The sequence below is a fragment of the Bos indicus x Bos taurus genome, chromosome 1, assembly GCF_003369695.1.
Source record: "Bos indicus x Bos taurus breed Angus x Brahman F1 hybrid chromosome 1, Bos_hybrid_MaternalHap_v2.0, whole genome shotgun sequence".
NCBI classification, from domain to species: Eukaryota; Metazoa; Chordata; class Mammalia; order Artiodactyla; family Bovidae; genus Bos; species Bos indicus x Bos taurus.
Window position 1 is genome coordinate 118,327,328 of NC_040076.1, and position 16,165 is coordinate 118,343,492.

General features: G+C 40.6%; 1 protein-coding gene across 1 annotated transcript in view; it reads left to right on the top strand.

Moving 5' to 3' along the window:
• The first annotated feature begins 15,933 nt into the window (after positions 1 to 15,933).
• Positions 15,934 to 16,165, top strand: part of LOC113893980 (ceruloplasmin-like) — a 41,998-nt gene continuing 41,766 nt past the window's right edge. Inside the window, exon 1 of the mRNA XM_027543702.1 lies at positions 15,934 to 16,088. Within this exon, the coding sequence (XP_027399503.1) occupies positions 15,934 to 16,088 (155 nt within the window). The remainder of the gene's footprint in view (positions 16,089 to 16,165) is intronic.

Here is a 16,165-nt window from a genome sequence, read left to right on the forward strand (position 1 = left end):
AAGATGAGGAAGGAAGCCAACATCAGAGAGCTTCTCTGATTACTTTATCATGCCCACAAGCTCGTCATATCCAGCAGTCTTGTTTTTCAGGTCTCTGAAAGACTCCTCTTAGAAGTGAACTTCTAGCAGGTCAGCACCACCAGATTTGTCAGTAAGACTCTCTCAGTCATGTTTAGATTCAGTATGGTACCACACATTGAGCGGACAGTGAGTTGATGTCAGCTGAATGACTTCCTAATATTCCCAATTGGGAGTATTCTCTAACAACAAGAAAGAAGAAAGAAAGTAGAAAGTGTTTGTTGCTCAGTCGTGTCCAACCCTTTGCGACCCATGGACTGTAGCCCACCAGGTTCCTCTGTCCATGGGATTTTCCAGGCAAGAATACTGGAGTGGATTGCCATTTCCTCCTCTAGGAGATCTTCCCAACCCAGGGATCAAACCCATATCTCCTGTGTCTCCTGCATTGCAGGCAGATTCTTTACCCACTGAGCCATCAGGTAATCCACAAGAAGGGCACAGTCAGTACAGTATTCTATCAGTAAACCAAATATTAACCAGCCATCCAAATTTTTTTTTTTATATTTAAAGAGTATATGCTAGGAATTCCCTAGTGGTCCAGTGGCTAGGACTCCACAGTTTCACTGCCTAGCCCGAGTTCAACCCCTGGTCAGAGAACTAAGATCCCACAAGCCAGGCAGTATGGCCAAAAACAAGTATATCCTGATGATGCAATTTTAAGTAAAACATCTGTATACAAATCTCTCTATGCAGTTTGAACCCAAATTTTCAAGTCACCACGTAACTACATGTGGACATGTACAAACATTCAGACACATAGAAAAAATACTTAAATGTTAATAATTAATAATTATCACCTAATGACAAGAATATGGGTTGTATTTCTTTTCTTCATATTGCTCATTACTTGAAGAATTAGAAAAAATAAATGTCATTTAAAAAACAACTGTCCTCTAATCCTTTCTGAAAAATCCATTTGAGGACCTTAAAATAGGAAAGAACTGGACATGAAACTGTGTATGATAACCTTTTTCTTACACTTTTAAGAAGGGACCTATTTCATTTTTTAAGTCTCAGGTTGAGTATTGCCAATTAATCCTAATGGGGAATGATTTCTATTTTGTTCATTTATGCTCTTATATTTATTATCTCTCTCTTATTTTCCTTGCTTCTTTCTCATTGTACTTTCTCTGACTTAAATTGAAAGCCTAGTTTATTAATTTTAATTTTTCTTCTTTTTTTAAGCATGTAAGCATGTAAGTGGTCCCAGGACTTCCCTGATGATCCAGTGGTTAGGAATTCACCTGCCAAAGCAGAGGAAATGGATTCAGTTCCTGGTCCAGGAAGATTTTGTAAGGCAACTAAGCCCATGCGCCCCAGTTATTGAGCCTGTATGCTACAACTACTGGAGCCCACATGCTTTAGAGCCCGTGGTCTGCAATGAGAGGCCACTGCAGTGAAAAACCTGCATACTGCAACTAGAGAGTAAGCTCTACTCGCCACAACTAGAGAAAGCCTGTGTACAGTAACAAAGACCCAGCACAGTCAAAAATAAGTTAAAAAAAAAAAAGACTATAGTGGTCTCCTCTTATCTGCAGGAGATACACTCCAAGGCTGCCACTGGATGCCTGACACCATGGGTAATACTGAACCCTATACATCCTAACTTTTTTTCCTGCACCTATAAACCAACGATAGTTTAATTCACAAATTACACACAGTAAAAAATAAATAAATAAATAACAGCAATACCTAATAATAAAGTAGAACAATTATAACCGCATGTTGTAATAAAAGTTTGTGAATGTGATCTCTCTCAAAATACCTTACTGAAGTGTACTTACCTTTCTACTGCTGCTGCTTATGAGACAATAAAATGACCACGTGATGCTATAAGGTGAATGATGAAGGGATTGTGACTTAGAGTTAGGCTACTACTAATCTTCTGACAGAGGATCATCTGTTTCCAGTTATCTGGATCATTGAGCCATGATAATATCAATAATGATCAGATGTGGGGAGTGGATGATGTCAATGGTTGGGGATCTCGAGCAGGACAGAGTAGGACCACGTAAGATTTCATCACACTGCTCAGAAAGCATGCAATTTAAAGCATATTTAATTAAATCTTTGAATTTTCCATTTAATATTTTCAGACCTCAGTTTAAAATGCAGAAGGTGAAACCATGGGCAAGGGTGGGACTAGTTTATTCATTTTTATTTAAGTACTACTTTGGCTGCATCTCACAAGCTTTGAAATGTTGTCTTTAACTTGTTATTAAGTTATAAATATTTTCTAATATTCTTTATAATTTCTTGCTCAAGCTATGAATGTACTTTAAAATTCCCAAATATATGAGTTTTTGTTATCTTTTGAGATTTCCACTTTATATGTATTTTGATCATAGAATGTGGCATATATGATTCTGATACTATGAACATTTTAAGGCTTGTTTTCTGGCTGAAATTTATAAGTGTTCTAATGTACTTAAATATTTTGTCTTCTTTAAAAACTGGGTATAGGATTCTATAAGTGTCCATCAGGTAAGCTGCTAATTTTGTTGTTCATATATTCAATATCTTTCCTTTTGTTTTCTTGATCTAGAGTTTCTATGAGGATTTAAATGAGTATTATATGTGTGTGTGTGTGTGTAGTAACTTTATCTATTATATATGTATGTTTATAGTATATAACATATGATATATTTATATATAAAACTATATCATATATATATATACATATATATAAATAATGGTGTCTGACACATGGATGAGATTGACAAGTGGCCTAAACATAGTGGTTTAAAGATGTACTCTGGAGTGAGATAGCTCAGATTCAAATCTGGGCTCTGCCTTATTTGCTGGGTGACCCTGGTCAAGTTTACTTAACCTCTCTGTGTGTCAGGTTCTGAATCTGTAAAACAGGAATAATAATAGAGTTGTTGCAAAGACTGAGTTAGTACATATAAAGCTCTTAGAACCATGGTGACTTAAACCTGAATCCAAGTGCAGTTAGAGAAGACTTGAAATTGTTGGACTTGGAAATGCCACAAAAACAGCAGAAGGGACAAAGAGTAGAAGGAAGTCATGTTAGAGAGTCATACGAACAGCACAGGGTGCAGGGTTTGGGGAGAGAATGCAGGTAAAGGTAAGAGAAGGTATTGCTAGGCTAGACAGAGTGCAGGAGAGACCAGCTTTTCTTGCCCACTCTGAGACTGTGAACATAAGAGCCATCGTACTCAGGTTCCTAAAACCCTAGCCTCTGGCCAATACACTTCCATCTCACTGAAAAACTGTAAGTTTAGTTCAGTTGCTCAGTCATGTCTGACTCTTTGTGACCCCAGGGACCGAAGCATGCCAAGGCTTCCCTGTCCATCACCAACTCTCAGAGCTTGCTCGAACTCAAATCCATTGAGTTGGCAATACCAACCATCTCATCTTCTGTCGTCCCCTTCTTCTCCTGCCTTCAATCTTTCCCAGCATCAGCATCTTTTCCAATGAGTCAGTTCTCATTAGGTGGCCAAAGTATTGGAGTTTCAGCTTCAGCATGAGTCTGTCCAATAAATATTCAGGACTGATTTCCTTTAGGATAGACTGGTTTGATCTCCTTGCAGTCCAAGGGACTCTCAAGAGTTTTCTCCAACACCATAGTTCAAAAGCATCGATTCTTTGGTGCTCAGCTTTCTTTATGGTCCAACTCTCACATCCAAACATGTGATAGCTTATGGTGAACAATGTCAGATTTGTGATCTCCAAAGAAGAAGATTTAGCTTCGGTACAAGGGACCAGGCTTGATCACTCAAGAGCTTTTGTGTAGCAGGGTTTTCTTAAAGTGAAAAAGGGACAGAATTAACTTCTGACATAGACATCAGAAGGGGGATAGAGAGTGCCCCTCTGCTAGTCTTTAGCCAGATGTTTTCTATCTGTTAGAAAGCTATTAATCAGATAAGAGAGATACCTCAAGGCTGATGGAGTTTCACCAGGCCCTTCTCCTACAATATCCATTTTTGAGATAGGATGGCATGAGGTTTGTCATCCCCCAGCCATAAAACAGTTGATATGAATACTGTTGTTGAGCTATTATCAGCCCAAGGTTTGAGAAAAGTTAAGTTCTGGTGGAACCAGGTGTTATTATGGTTCCACAGAACCAAGAATTTTAAGAGAAACACAGAAAACACAGAATTTTAAGAGACACTTGCAGCCTATTTCCTCCATTTTGGAGACCCTTGGCTTTCCTGCCCGTTACCCACCTCATGTGACTACTAGAAAAACCATAGCTTTAACTAGACAGAATTTTGTTGGCAAAACAACAAAATTTTTTTTGTAACGTCTCAGCTTTTTAATATGATGTCTAGATTGGTCATAGCTTTTCTTCCAAGGAGCAAGCATCTTTTAATTTCATGGCTGCAGTCACCATCTGCAGTGATTTTGGAGCTCAAGAAAATTAAGTCTGTTACTGTTTCCCCTGTTTCCCCATCTATTTGCCATGAGTGATGGGACCAGATGCCAAATCTTAGTTTTCTAAATGTTGAGTTTTAAGCCAGCCTTTTCACTCTCCTCTTTCACTTTCATCAAGAGGCTCTTTAGTTCTTTGCTTTCTGCCATAAGGATGGTGTCATCTGTGTATCTGAGGTTATTGATATTTCTCCTGGCAACCTTGATTCCAGCTTGTGCTTCATCCAGCCTGACATTTTGCATGATATACTCTGCAAATAAGTTAAATAAGCAGGGTGACAATATACAACTTTGACCTACTCCTTTCCCAATTTGGAACCAGTCTGTTGTTCCATGTCCAATTCTAACTGTTGCTTCTTGACCTGCATACAGATTCCTCTGGAGGCAGGTAAGGTGGTTTGGTATTCCCATCTCTTGAAGAATTTTCCACAGTTTGTTGTGATCTACACAGTCAAAGGCTTTGGGGTAGTCAATAAAGTAGAAGTAGATGTTTTACTGGAACTCTCTTGCTTTTTTGATGTCCAACAAATGTTGGCAATTTTATCTCTGGTTCCTCTGGCTTTTCTAAATCCAACTTGAACATCTGGAAGGTCACAGTTCACATACTGTTGAAGCCTCACATGGAAAATTTTGAGCATTACTTTGCTAGCATGTGAGATGAGTACAATTGTGCGGTAGTTTGAACATTCTTGGCATTGCCTTTCTTTGGGATTGGAATGAAAACTGACCTTTTTCACTCCTGTGGTCACTGCTGAATTTTCCAAATTTGGTGGCATATTGAGTGCAGCACTTTCACAGCATCATCTTTTAGGATTTGAAATAGCTCAACTGGAATTCCATCACCTCCACTAGCTTTGTTTCTAGTGATGCTTCCTAAGGCTCACTTGACTTTGCATCCCAGGATGGCTGGCTCTAGGTGAGTGATCACACCATCGTGGTTATATGGATCATGAAGATGTTTTTTGTACAGTTCTTCTGTGTATTCTTGCCACCTCTTCTTAATATCTTCTGCTTCTGTTAGGTCCATACCATTTCTGTCCTTTATTGTGCCCATCTTTGCATGAAGTGTTCCCTTGGTAACTCTAATTTTCTTGAAAAGATCTCTAGTCTTTCCCATTCTGTTGTTTTCCTCTATTTCTTTGCACCGATCACTGAGGAAGGCTTTCTTATCCATCCTTGTTATTCTTTGGAACTCTGCGTTCAAATGGATATGTCTTTCCTTTTCTCCTTTGCCTTTAGTGTCTCTTCTTTTCTCAGCTATCTGTAAGCCCTCCTCAGACAACCATTTTGCCTTTTTGCATTTCTTTTTCTTGGGGATGGTCTTGATACTGCCTCCTGTACGATGTCACCAACCTCTGTCTATAGTTCTTCAGGCACTCTGTCTATCAGCTCTAATCCCTTGAATCTATTTGACACTTTTACTCTATAGTCATAAGGGATTTAATTTAGGTCATACCTAAATGGTCTAGTGGTTTTCCCTACTTTCTTCGATTTAAGTCTGAATTTGGCAATAAGGTAAGCCATAGTCAGCTCCCAGTCTTGTTTTTGCTGACTATATAGAGCTTCTCCATCTTTGGCTGCAAAGAATATAATCAATCTAATTTTTGTATTGACCATCTGTAGAGGACATCTTCTACAAGATGGCAGAGTAGAAGGACGTGTGCACATCTTCTCCTGTAAGAACTCCAAAATTACAACTCACTGCTAAAAAACCATCCACAGGAGAATGTTGTATCCCACCAAGAAAAGATACCCCACGTCCAAGGACAAAGGAGAAGCCCCAGCAAGATGGTAGGAGGGGTGAAATCGTGTTTAGAATCAAACCCCATACCCACCAGAGACATTCGGAGGGCTCAAAGAAAACCTTGTGCACACCAGGAGACCCCACAGAGACTGAGCCAGACTTGCCGTTGAGTGTTTGAGTGTCATCAGTGGCCTGCCACAGGGGCAGGGGCTCTGGGTGCAGCAGACCTGGGTGTGGCATAAGTCCTTTTGGAGGAGGTCACCATTAACCCCACCATTGAGCTGCCAGAACTTACACAGGACTGGGGAAACAGACTCTTGGAGGACACAAACAAAACCTTGTGCATATCAGGACCCAGGAGAAAAGAGCAATGACCCCACAAAAGACTGACCCAGACTTGCCTGTGAGTGTCCAGGAGTCTCCAGCAGAGGCATGGGTTGGTGGTGACCTGCTGCAGGGTCAGGGGCAACTAAAAATGTGACAGTGGATAAATGGGACTTTTTGAAGGAGGTTGCCAGTGTCTTCATTCAGTTCAGTTCAGTTCAGTCGCTCCGTCTTGTCCGACTCTTTGTGACCCCATGAACTGCAGCATGCCAGGCCTCTCTGTCCATCACCAACTCCCGGAGTCCACCCAAACCCATGTCCATCAAGTCAGTGATGCCATCCAACCATCTCGTCCTCTGTCATCCCCTTCTCCTCCTGCCCCCAATCTTTCCCAACATCAGGGTCTTTTCAAATGAGTCAGCTCTTCATATCAGGTGGCCAAAGGATTGGAGTTTCAGCCTCAACATCAGTCCTTCCAGTGAACACCCAGGACTGATCTCCTTTAGCATGGACTGGTTGGATCTCCTTGCAGTCCAAGGGACTCTCAAGAGTCTTCTCCAACACCACAGTTCAAAAGCATCAGTTCTTCAGTGCTCAGCTTTCTTTATAGTCCAACTCTCACATCCATACATGACCACTGGAAAAACCAAAGCCTTGACTAGAAGGACCTTTGTTGACAAAGTAATGTCTCTGGTTTTTAATATGCTGTCTAGGTTGGTCATAACTATCCTTCCAAAGAGTAAGCATCTTTTAATTTCATGGCTGCAGTCACCATCTGCAGTGATTTGGGAGCCCCCAAAAATAAAGTCTGACACTGTTTCCCCATCTATTTGCCATGAAGTGATGGGACCGGATGCCACGATCTTAGTTTTCTGAATGTTGAGCTTTAAGCCAACTTTTTCACTCTCTTCTTTCACTTTCATCAAGAGGCTCTTTAGTTCTTCACTTTCTGCCATAAGGGTGATTGTCTTCATTACCTCCACCATAGTTTGTCTCAGGGCAAACAACAGGGAGGGAACACAGCCTCACCCATCAACAGAAAATTGGATTAAAGATTTACTGAGAATGGCCCCACTCACCAGAACAAGACCCAGTTTCCCTGGCAGTCAGTCTCTCCTATCAGGAAGCTTCCATAAGCCTCTTATCCTTATCAGAGGGCAGACAGAAGACAACCACAATCACAGAAAATGAATCAGACTGATCACATGGACCACAACCTTGTCTAACTCAATGACACTATGAGACATGCTGCGTAGGGCCATCTAAGATGGACAGGTCATGGTGGAGAGTTCTGACAAAATGTGGTCCATTGGAGAAGGGAATGGCAAACCACTTCAGTATTCTTGCCTTGAGAACCCCATAAACAGTATGAAAAGGCAAAAAGATATAATACTGAAAGATGAGTTCCCCAGGTCAGTAGGTGCCAATATGCTACTGGAGAAGAGTGGAGAAATAACTCCAGAAAGAATGAAGAGATGGAGCCAAAGAAAAATAACGCCTAGTTGCAGATGTGACTGGTGATGGAAGTAAGGTCCAACGCTGTAAAAAACAATATTGCATAGGAAGCTGGAATGTTAGGTCCATGAATCAAGGCAAGTTGGAAGTGGTCGAACAGGAGATGGCAAGAGTGAGCATCGACATTTTAGGAATCAGTACACTAAAATGGCCTGGAATGGGTGAATTTAACTAAGACAACCATTATATCTAGTACTGTGGGCAAGAATCCCTTAGAAGAAATGGAGTAGCCATCATAGGCAACAAAGGAGTCTGAAATGCAGTACTTGGATGCAATGTCAAAAGCGACAGGATGATCTCTGTTCGTTTCCAAGGCAAACCATTCAATATCACAGTAATCCAAGTCTCTGCCTTGACCAGTAACACTGCAGAAGCTGAAGTTAAATGGTTCTATGAAGACCTACAAGACCTTCCAGAACTAACACCCCAAAAAGATGTTCTTGTCATTATAGGGGACTGGAATGCAAAAGCAGGAAGTCAAGAGATACCTGGAGTAACAGGCAAATTTGGCCTTGGAGTACAAAATGAAGTAGGGCAAAGGCTAACAGAGTTTTGCCAGGAGAACACAATGGTCATAGTAAAATACCCTCTTCCAACAACACAAGAATAACTATAAGGAGTAGAGGCAATTCAAGTTTAGTATTATGAAAACACTATTTATATTCAGCAAGACTCCAGCCAGTTCTGCTTCCTGCTTTGTGAGATGAAAATGGGAATTAGGGACAAGATTCCAGTCTTGGCAGGAAACCTAAGCAAAGAGTCAAGCTTGAGGGTGTGTAATGGGGCAGGTGGGGAGGTTTTGTAAACCTGGCCACCCAAGTAAGAGCCAACCCATGCCTGACCCAAGGAACACAAGCAATTCAAAATAAAAGACTTTTATGGGTTAATATGAAAACACACACATGCATACAAGTGCACACATGCAGACACACATCTAATTTCATTCCTGCCTAATATTACATTAGATTTACAATAAAGAGGTTTTTTTTTTTTTTTTTTAAAGACATAAGCCAACAAATATGGGGAAATTATGGGAGGAGACAACAGCAATAAAATTTTGGAAGCTATGAAGCATACTGATGAGATGTAACTGAAAAAACAACTCAAAAAACATGAAAATCCTGAGCTATCACTGGGGAAACTGAGAAAACCTGACTTATATCTTGAAATCTTCAAAATACTCCCAAGTGGATAGCACCAGATTCCTTTGAAACTGGGAGTAGAGGAAGACCTCTAAAACAAGAAGATTTGGGTGCATCCCTATGTTCCCTCTGCTCCCCAAGCCACTGGGAAGGGGCAGACATCTTAAAGTATATTCTCTGGAAATGGTCAAACAGAGGGTCTCTGAACTGGAGAACCAGGTTCACCCAAGATAGGGCTACTACACCAAAATCAGAGATTAAGGGACTGGTACATTCTTAATGATGACTATGAAGGCACACTCATCTCCAAGCCCTCTCATCCCCGTAAGATCTTAGAACAGCAGCCATTATTTTGCTTTCCAAGCTGGAGTCTCTTTCCCAGGAGTCTGGCCAGTACAAGAGGAAAATATAGATACTTACTGTGATAGACTGAATAAGTGAAAAGCGAAAGTGTTAGTCGTTCAATTATATCCAGTTCTTTGCCACCCCTTGGACTGTAGCCCACCAAGCTTTTCTGCCATTTCCTTCTCCAACGCATCAAAGTGAAAAGTGAAAGTGAAGTCACTCAGCTGTGTCTGACTCTTAGTGACCCCATGGACTGCAGCCCACCAGGCTCCTCCGTCCATGGGATTTTCCAGGCAAGAGTACTGGAGTGGATTGCCATTGGTAGTGTTTAAAGTTAAATGAAGGATAAACTCGAATATAAAAGCTCTGATTTTGCCCTGTATGTATGATGACTTCAATGTGCAAGATAAGTTTAATACTAGTGAAAACAACTTTAAAAAATTTCCCCTAGCATTTGTCAGGCCATACTTTGTAATTGATTTCAGCTATGTATATGGAATAGCTTAGACTGAAATGCCAGGTGTATGTATTGACTTCAGTGTATGACCCTTAATTACTAAGCTATGAAATTAAAACTGTATTTAACTGACAGTCAGACAAAGAACTTAATTTGTAGAGAAGTGTTCGTCTGTATAGTTGTATTAAGTGGGATTCATTATAATGCTTCTGCATTTATTCTATTGCCTTAACTGTTACCTGAAGATGGCCTGCTGTATAATTTAATTTAGCCTGTGGTATCAGTGATAGAGACGATACCTTTCTAAAGAAGGGGTTTATCATAATATGCTGCTTCTTGAGGGCTTGCACTTGTAGAATTGCATTCCCTTCTGCTGTGCCATCTTTTATGAATATATATAACCATTGGTCCTGGTTACTTCCCCCCAACCTCTTCTCTTTGGACCACAGTAAGCCTTAGAGTAGTGACTTCTGGAACAGGGAAACTTAGAGGTTAGAGCGATGAGAACTTTACATGGAGAAGTAATTTGCATATATGGGATAGGAAGGTGTTTTTGTAGGTATGTTACAGGCTTACTTTAAACCATTTAACTTATGCTCCAGAGTAACTGTAACTTAATGTTGGTAGTATAGAAAATTATGATGAATAGCTTTAATTGTATGTTTAAAGTCATATGTTCACAAGCTTAAATATGGTATCAAAATTTAAGCAATTCTTGAAATTTATGAATGTTTCTTTAATATACTGATTACAAAGCAAAAAAAAAAAAAAGTTTCACTGAAAGTCTTGGGAAATTCTAGTTCAAGGAAACCCCCAAGTACAGCATCCAGAGATTCACAATAATATTGAGATCTTGATCTCATATTCTCCAAAATTTGTCTGTGTAACCCAGATCTAGTCCTATAGTTCTCTCCATGTTGCTTCAGATATTTGAGCTCTGGTGGTAGTAGAGTTTATAACTTGTCACTCTAGACACTAGGGTTTATATATTTGAGCAATGCTCTTCCCCCAAGGTTCAGTGGGTAAAGAATCTGCCTGCAATGCAGGAGACACAGGAGACATGGGTTCTATCCCTGAGTTGAGAAGATCCTCTGGAGAAGGAAACAGCAACCCACTCCAGTAGTCTTGCTTGAAAAATCCCATGGACGGAGGAACCTGGCGGGTCTTCATTCCATGGGGTCGCACAGAGTCAGACACGACTGAAGCAACTAAATCCACACAGAGACACGTTTGGAGAAATTTATTTTTATCTGTAGACCCACTTGGAGGCCTGAGAGCTTCAGACAGCAACTTCTGAACTCTCCCTCCACCCTTTTATCTTCATGAGACTCTGGTTTTCCACTTGCAGAACCACAGCATCTAACGTAGGGCACAGCAGAAGGTACTCATTGAAGTTGGAGATCTTTAAGGCTGGGAGCTGAGTTTTTTTTCCTGCAGATGAAGAATACAGAAACCTACTCATTGAATACTACTGAGTTCTCTTGGCCTCGGGGTACATAAAGTTATTATCAAAAGATCCAGGGGAGGGAAAAAAAACAAAACTAGAAATAAGCCTGGAAATAAGCAAGATAGGACCCTCTGCCCTGGGTTACAGGATTAAGGCTTGCATTAAGTGATTTAAGAGGGTGTGGAAGGAAACAAGGCCTTGCTCTGGATTGAATGCAGTAAAGAAGTAGGGATAATTCTACCATTGGATGTCTTCATAAATCTTGTCTATGAGGCAAGAGGGTTAAAACCAAAGGTGTAGTTGGTAAAGAGGTAGCCTTCAGTTCTGGCCAGAATAAGGGAATGCTTGGTTACTGTAAAGGTTTGGACAATGTTCATGCTCCCTCGTGTGTGTTCAGACATGATTATGGAATGGTCCTGTTTTCATCTTGATCTGTCCTGGTCACCAGTGGTGTTGTCTGATATTGGTGCTCTAGAAATTACGTCCAACAGAACACCAGGCCTACCTGTGAATGCCAGGCCAATTCTGGATGTCAGGGGCTGCTTTTCTCTTTCTCATCAGCCCTCCATATCTTACCTCTATGCCCTTCTATGCCTTGTTTTGTGGACATCTGGTCCTTCATGGAGTCTAGAACATATTGTGAAAGCTTGCAATTTCTATAGTCTTAACCCAAAAAGGACACAGGGATTTATCTCAAATGCACCCATTTGTCCTGGCTCCTAGCTCTTCTACTTATAGAATTTCCTCTAATATCAATATCCTACTTGATAGTTTGCTACAGAGTAATCTAGATTACAAGGCAGAACATTTAGTAGTAAAACCATCCACCAGCCTTTAAGGCCTTCATTTAAATTTTAGCTTTAATATCGAGTTGGCCAAAAAGTTTGTTCAGAAACATCTTATGGAAAAACCCAAATGAGCTTTTTGGCTAACCCAAAACCTACTTGCTTTGGAAAGTTGTTTAAAGCACTCAAGTTTCAGTTTCCTCCTCTAGAAAAACACCTTAGTAAACTTCCCTTTCCGGATTGGCCGACACAATTAGAACCAGTGTTTAGAAGGCAGCTAAGGAAAATCTGATGGCCGTTTCAACAAATAGTAATTATTGGTAAATGTAATAGAAAAAATAGAAATGGGTATGAAAGTTGCTGGCACATTCCTCTTGTTTTTAAACTCCTCATCTTGTCCCCACACCATTTATATTCCATTTGTTTGCCTTGTTGGAAGATATGGTTAGCATCATACATTCTGAGCAAAACTTAACATTTGTTGATATTAATAATACAGAAGTATGTGAAAGTGAAAGTCACTCAGTTGTGTCAGACTCTTTGAGACCCCATGGACTTAAATAGTCCATGGAATTCTCCAGGCCAGAATATTGGAGTGGGTAGCCTTTCCCTTCCCCAGGAGATCTTCCCACCCCAGGGATTGAACCCAGGTCTCCCGCATTGCAGGCAGATTCTTTACCAGCTGAGCCACAAGGGAAGCCCAAGAATACTGGAGTGGGTAGCCTATCCCTTCTCCAGCAGGTCTTCCCAACCCAGGAATTGAGCTGGGGTCTTCTGCATTGCAGGCAGATTCCTTACCAACTGAGCTAAATTATGAGGACAAGTAAGGTCACTTGAAATAAACATTTGACTTGGAATCCAGTGATTTATATTTGAATCCTGGCTCCATAACTGGGGGGTTTACATCCTGCAACTACATACCTGAACTTTTGAGCTGTCCATACCTCAAGTGTGAAACAAGTATGAGGGGTGGAAGTTAGGGGACAGTGTTTTGAAGATTACATTGGGTAATTTTTTTTTTCTGTAAGGTATTTTAAATATTGTAAAGCTTTTTACAAACATAAAGTTCCATTATCATTGGGTCTTTATGCATAGTTTTGTGTGCTCAGTTTATTTCTTTAACTTATTTTCAGCTATGAAAGAGGAAAACCAGAGGAGAATTCAAATTCTATCCAAGGTGTTTGTGCTCACATGTTGGGACAAAATTCAGTGAAGCTTCTCTAAATCAGTCACATTATGTTCCTGGGCTACCAACCAAGAATATAGTCAAATAATGATGACTAACATCAAATCCTGCTGTGCCAAAAAACTGACCTACTGAGGGCTAAGCAGGAAGAGAAGGACAGGACTGCAAACATAATTTGCCTATGGGTGCGTGTGTGCTAAGTCACTTCAGTCACGTCTGACTCTCTGTGACCCTGTGGACTATAGCCAGCCAGGCTCCTCAGTCTACGGGATTCTCCAGGCAAGAATACTGCCATGCTCACCTCCAGAGGATCTTCCCGACCCAGGGATTGAACCTGCATCTCTTATTGGCAGGTGGGTTCTTTACTACTAGCTCCACCTGGGAAGCCAAATTTCCCTATGGATGCTGCTGCTGCTGCTAAGTCGCTTCAGTTGTGTCCGACTCTGTGCGACCCCATAGACAGCAGCCCAGCAGGCTCCCCCGTCCCTAGGATTCTCCAGGCAAGAACACTGGAGTGGGTTGCCATTTCCTTCTCCAATGCATGAAAGTGAAAAGTGAAAGTGAAGTCACTCAGCTGTGTCTGACTCTTAGCGACCCCATGGACTGCAGCCTACCAGGCTCCTCCGTCCATGGGATTTTCCAGGTGAGAGTACTAGAGTGGGTTGCCATTGCCTTCTCCCTCTATGGATGAGCCATAAAGTATATTACCCAAGACAAAGTGTTCCCCACCCCAACTCCCAAAATGGAAGTCAGTTCTAGTCATTTGTTGAGAAGAAAACAAAGAAACAATGGACATTTACTAACATCATTTTCATTGTCTCAGGGGAGGATGCTAAGTTTCTTTAAATGCGTACACTGTGTCAGGCTGGAAGAGGAGTCCTGAAATTTAATTATTATAACCTTCATATTACAAGTAGGAAAGGATGGGAGTTCAGAAGGAGTGTGCACTTCATTCCCAATCACACATCTAGTAAACGGCAGAGTGGGAACTGGAGATAGATCTGTTTGAAGTGATGTCTTTGAACTTACTGGGGTAACTTACTGAGGGAAAAATATGCCAGCTCAATGGCTCTTCTATTATCTACATTCCAGACTAAAATTAATGTGCCTAAAAGAAAGAGAAAAGAAGTAATAGAAGGTAAAAGAACATCTGAAAGTCCTTTTAAGGGCATCTTGCCCCCTGCCTGATAGGTGGCCCCTTCTATGGCAACTAGTCTAAGACACAGTGGCAGGGAAGATTGTAAGGTTTTTCCATACACAGAGGAATATGCATGACTGCGGCATCCAACTGCTCCAACCAAGTTGGATCTCCTTACTGAGGCCAGAGAGCCCATCCCTAGCTCCTCTTTCATGAAACCCATCATCCATGACCTGGGTCCTCCCCCAACCCTGTTCAGCTGCTTCCCAAAGGGTGCTTGCTCTCCTGGGGCTGATTTCTCCACCCACCATGGTTCCTCCAGGCCTAGCTTTTCTGAATTTCTTCTAGTATCTGCTGGTGACATATAAATCTCCCAAAGCAGTGGTCTGTTTTCCTAGTTTCCTCTTAAAGCTAACCAGAGCACTCACAAATGTGAAAAACTTAGTAATATGACAGCCTAGATGTCTTAGCCTTTGTAGAATTTAGTAATTGTTGCTTATAAGGAAGATACTTATATTTTCATTATTTTTCAATGAAAAAAGGATTAAAAATTGCAAATATTTTGTTGATTTTTAAAATCAAGTAATATGGAAATGTACTCTTCTCATAAAAAACATTTTTAATATAATAATCCTTTCTCTTCCTCTCAGAGCTGTATTTAGTTTATTATGTCCTTAAGTATGCATATTTATCTATATAAACAGCCAGAAAAAAATACTTTGATCTTGTGTATTATTAAAAAATAAATGAGGGGCTTCTGCACCCATGCAGAACAGCAGTTACTTCACCATTTTCTTACCTCCAATCACCTTTCCCCACGCCTCAGACCACTCTGCTTCTTTAACTCATAGGTATCCCAGCTTTGAGGAGACAGATGTGAGACCTGTTCTCCTCTTTGTGTAAAAATCTTTTCTTTGCCACAAACCTTGGCATCTCTGTGTTTGACTTGCTTCCCATTGGACAAATAAACCTGATTCAGTAACACAGTAAATTGAGAAAGAGAGGTATATCTGTAGACTAGACTAAACTGGAGGTGATTCCTATCATGCAGAAATAGGTAACAATCTTGAGGGGCTAATGAATAATCTGTGTAGCCCATCTACTCAGTAATTCAAGCAAGCTCTTAATTGGTAAGGTGTACGGGGTCAAGAACCGGCATTCTCTATGTGTTGTGCAACATTTCACCTGAGCTGACTCGCGAAAACTAAATGCATTTGAAATGGAAATGACATATATGTAGACGTAGCACTTGATGAACTCTTATGCAACTCTGACTTATGTAAACAAACATAAATAAATAAATAAAGGAAGACTATGTGGATTATAAAAGGAAGGGAAACATAACTCAGTTAGCCTCTCCAGGTGCAAGGTTTGAAAATGAAGATCCTTTTTTCACTGACCTATCTGGTTTTTATTAGTTCTCTAGGTTGGACAATAGATAGGCACTATTACATAGGCATTGAAGAAACTACTTGGAACTATGCTCCTACTGGTAAAAACATGCTCAATGGAATGCCTTTTTCGAACGATCAGTAAGTGATACCTTCGCGTTGAAAAATTTGCTATCAGACACAAATGTTGGTAATTGTTATACACTGATAAAATGCTG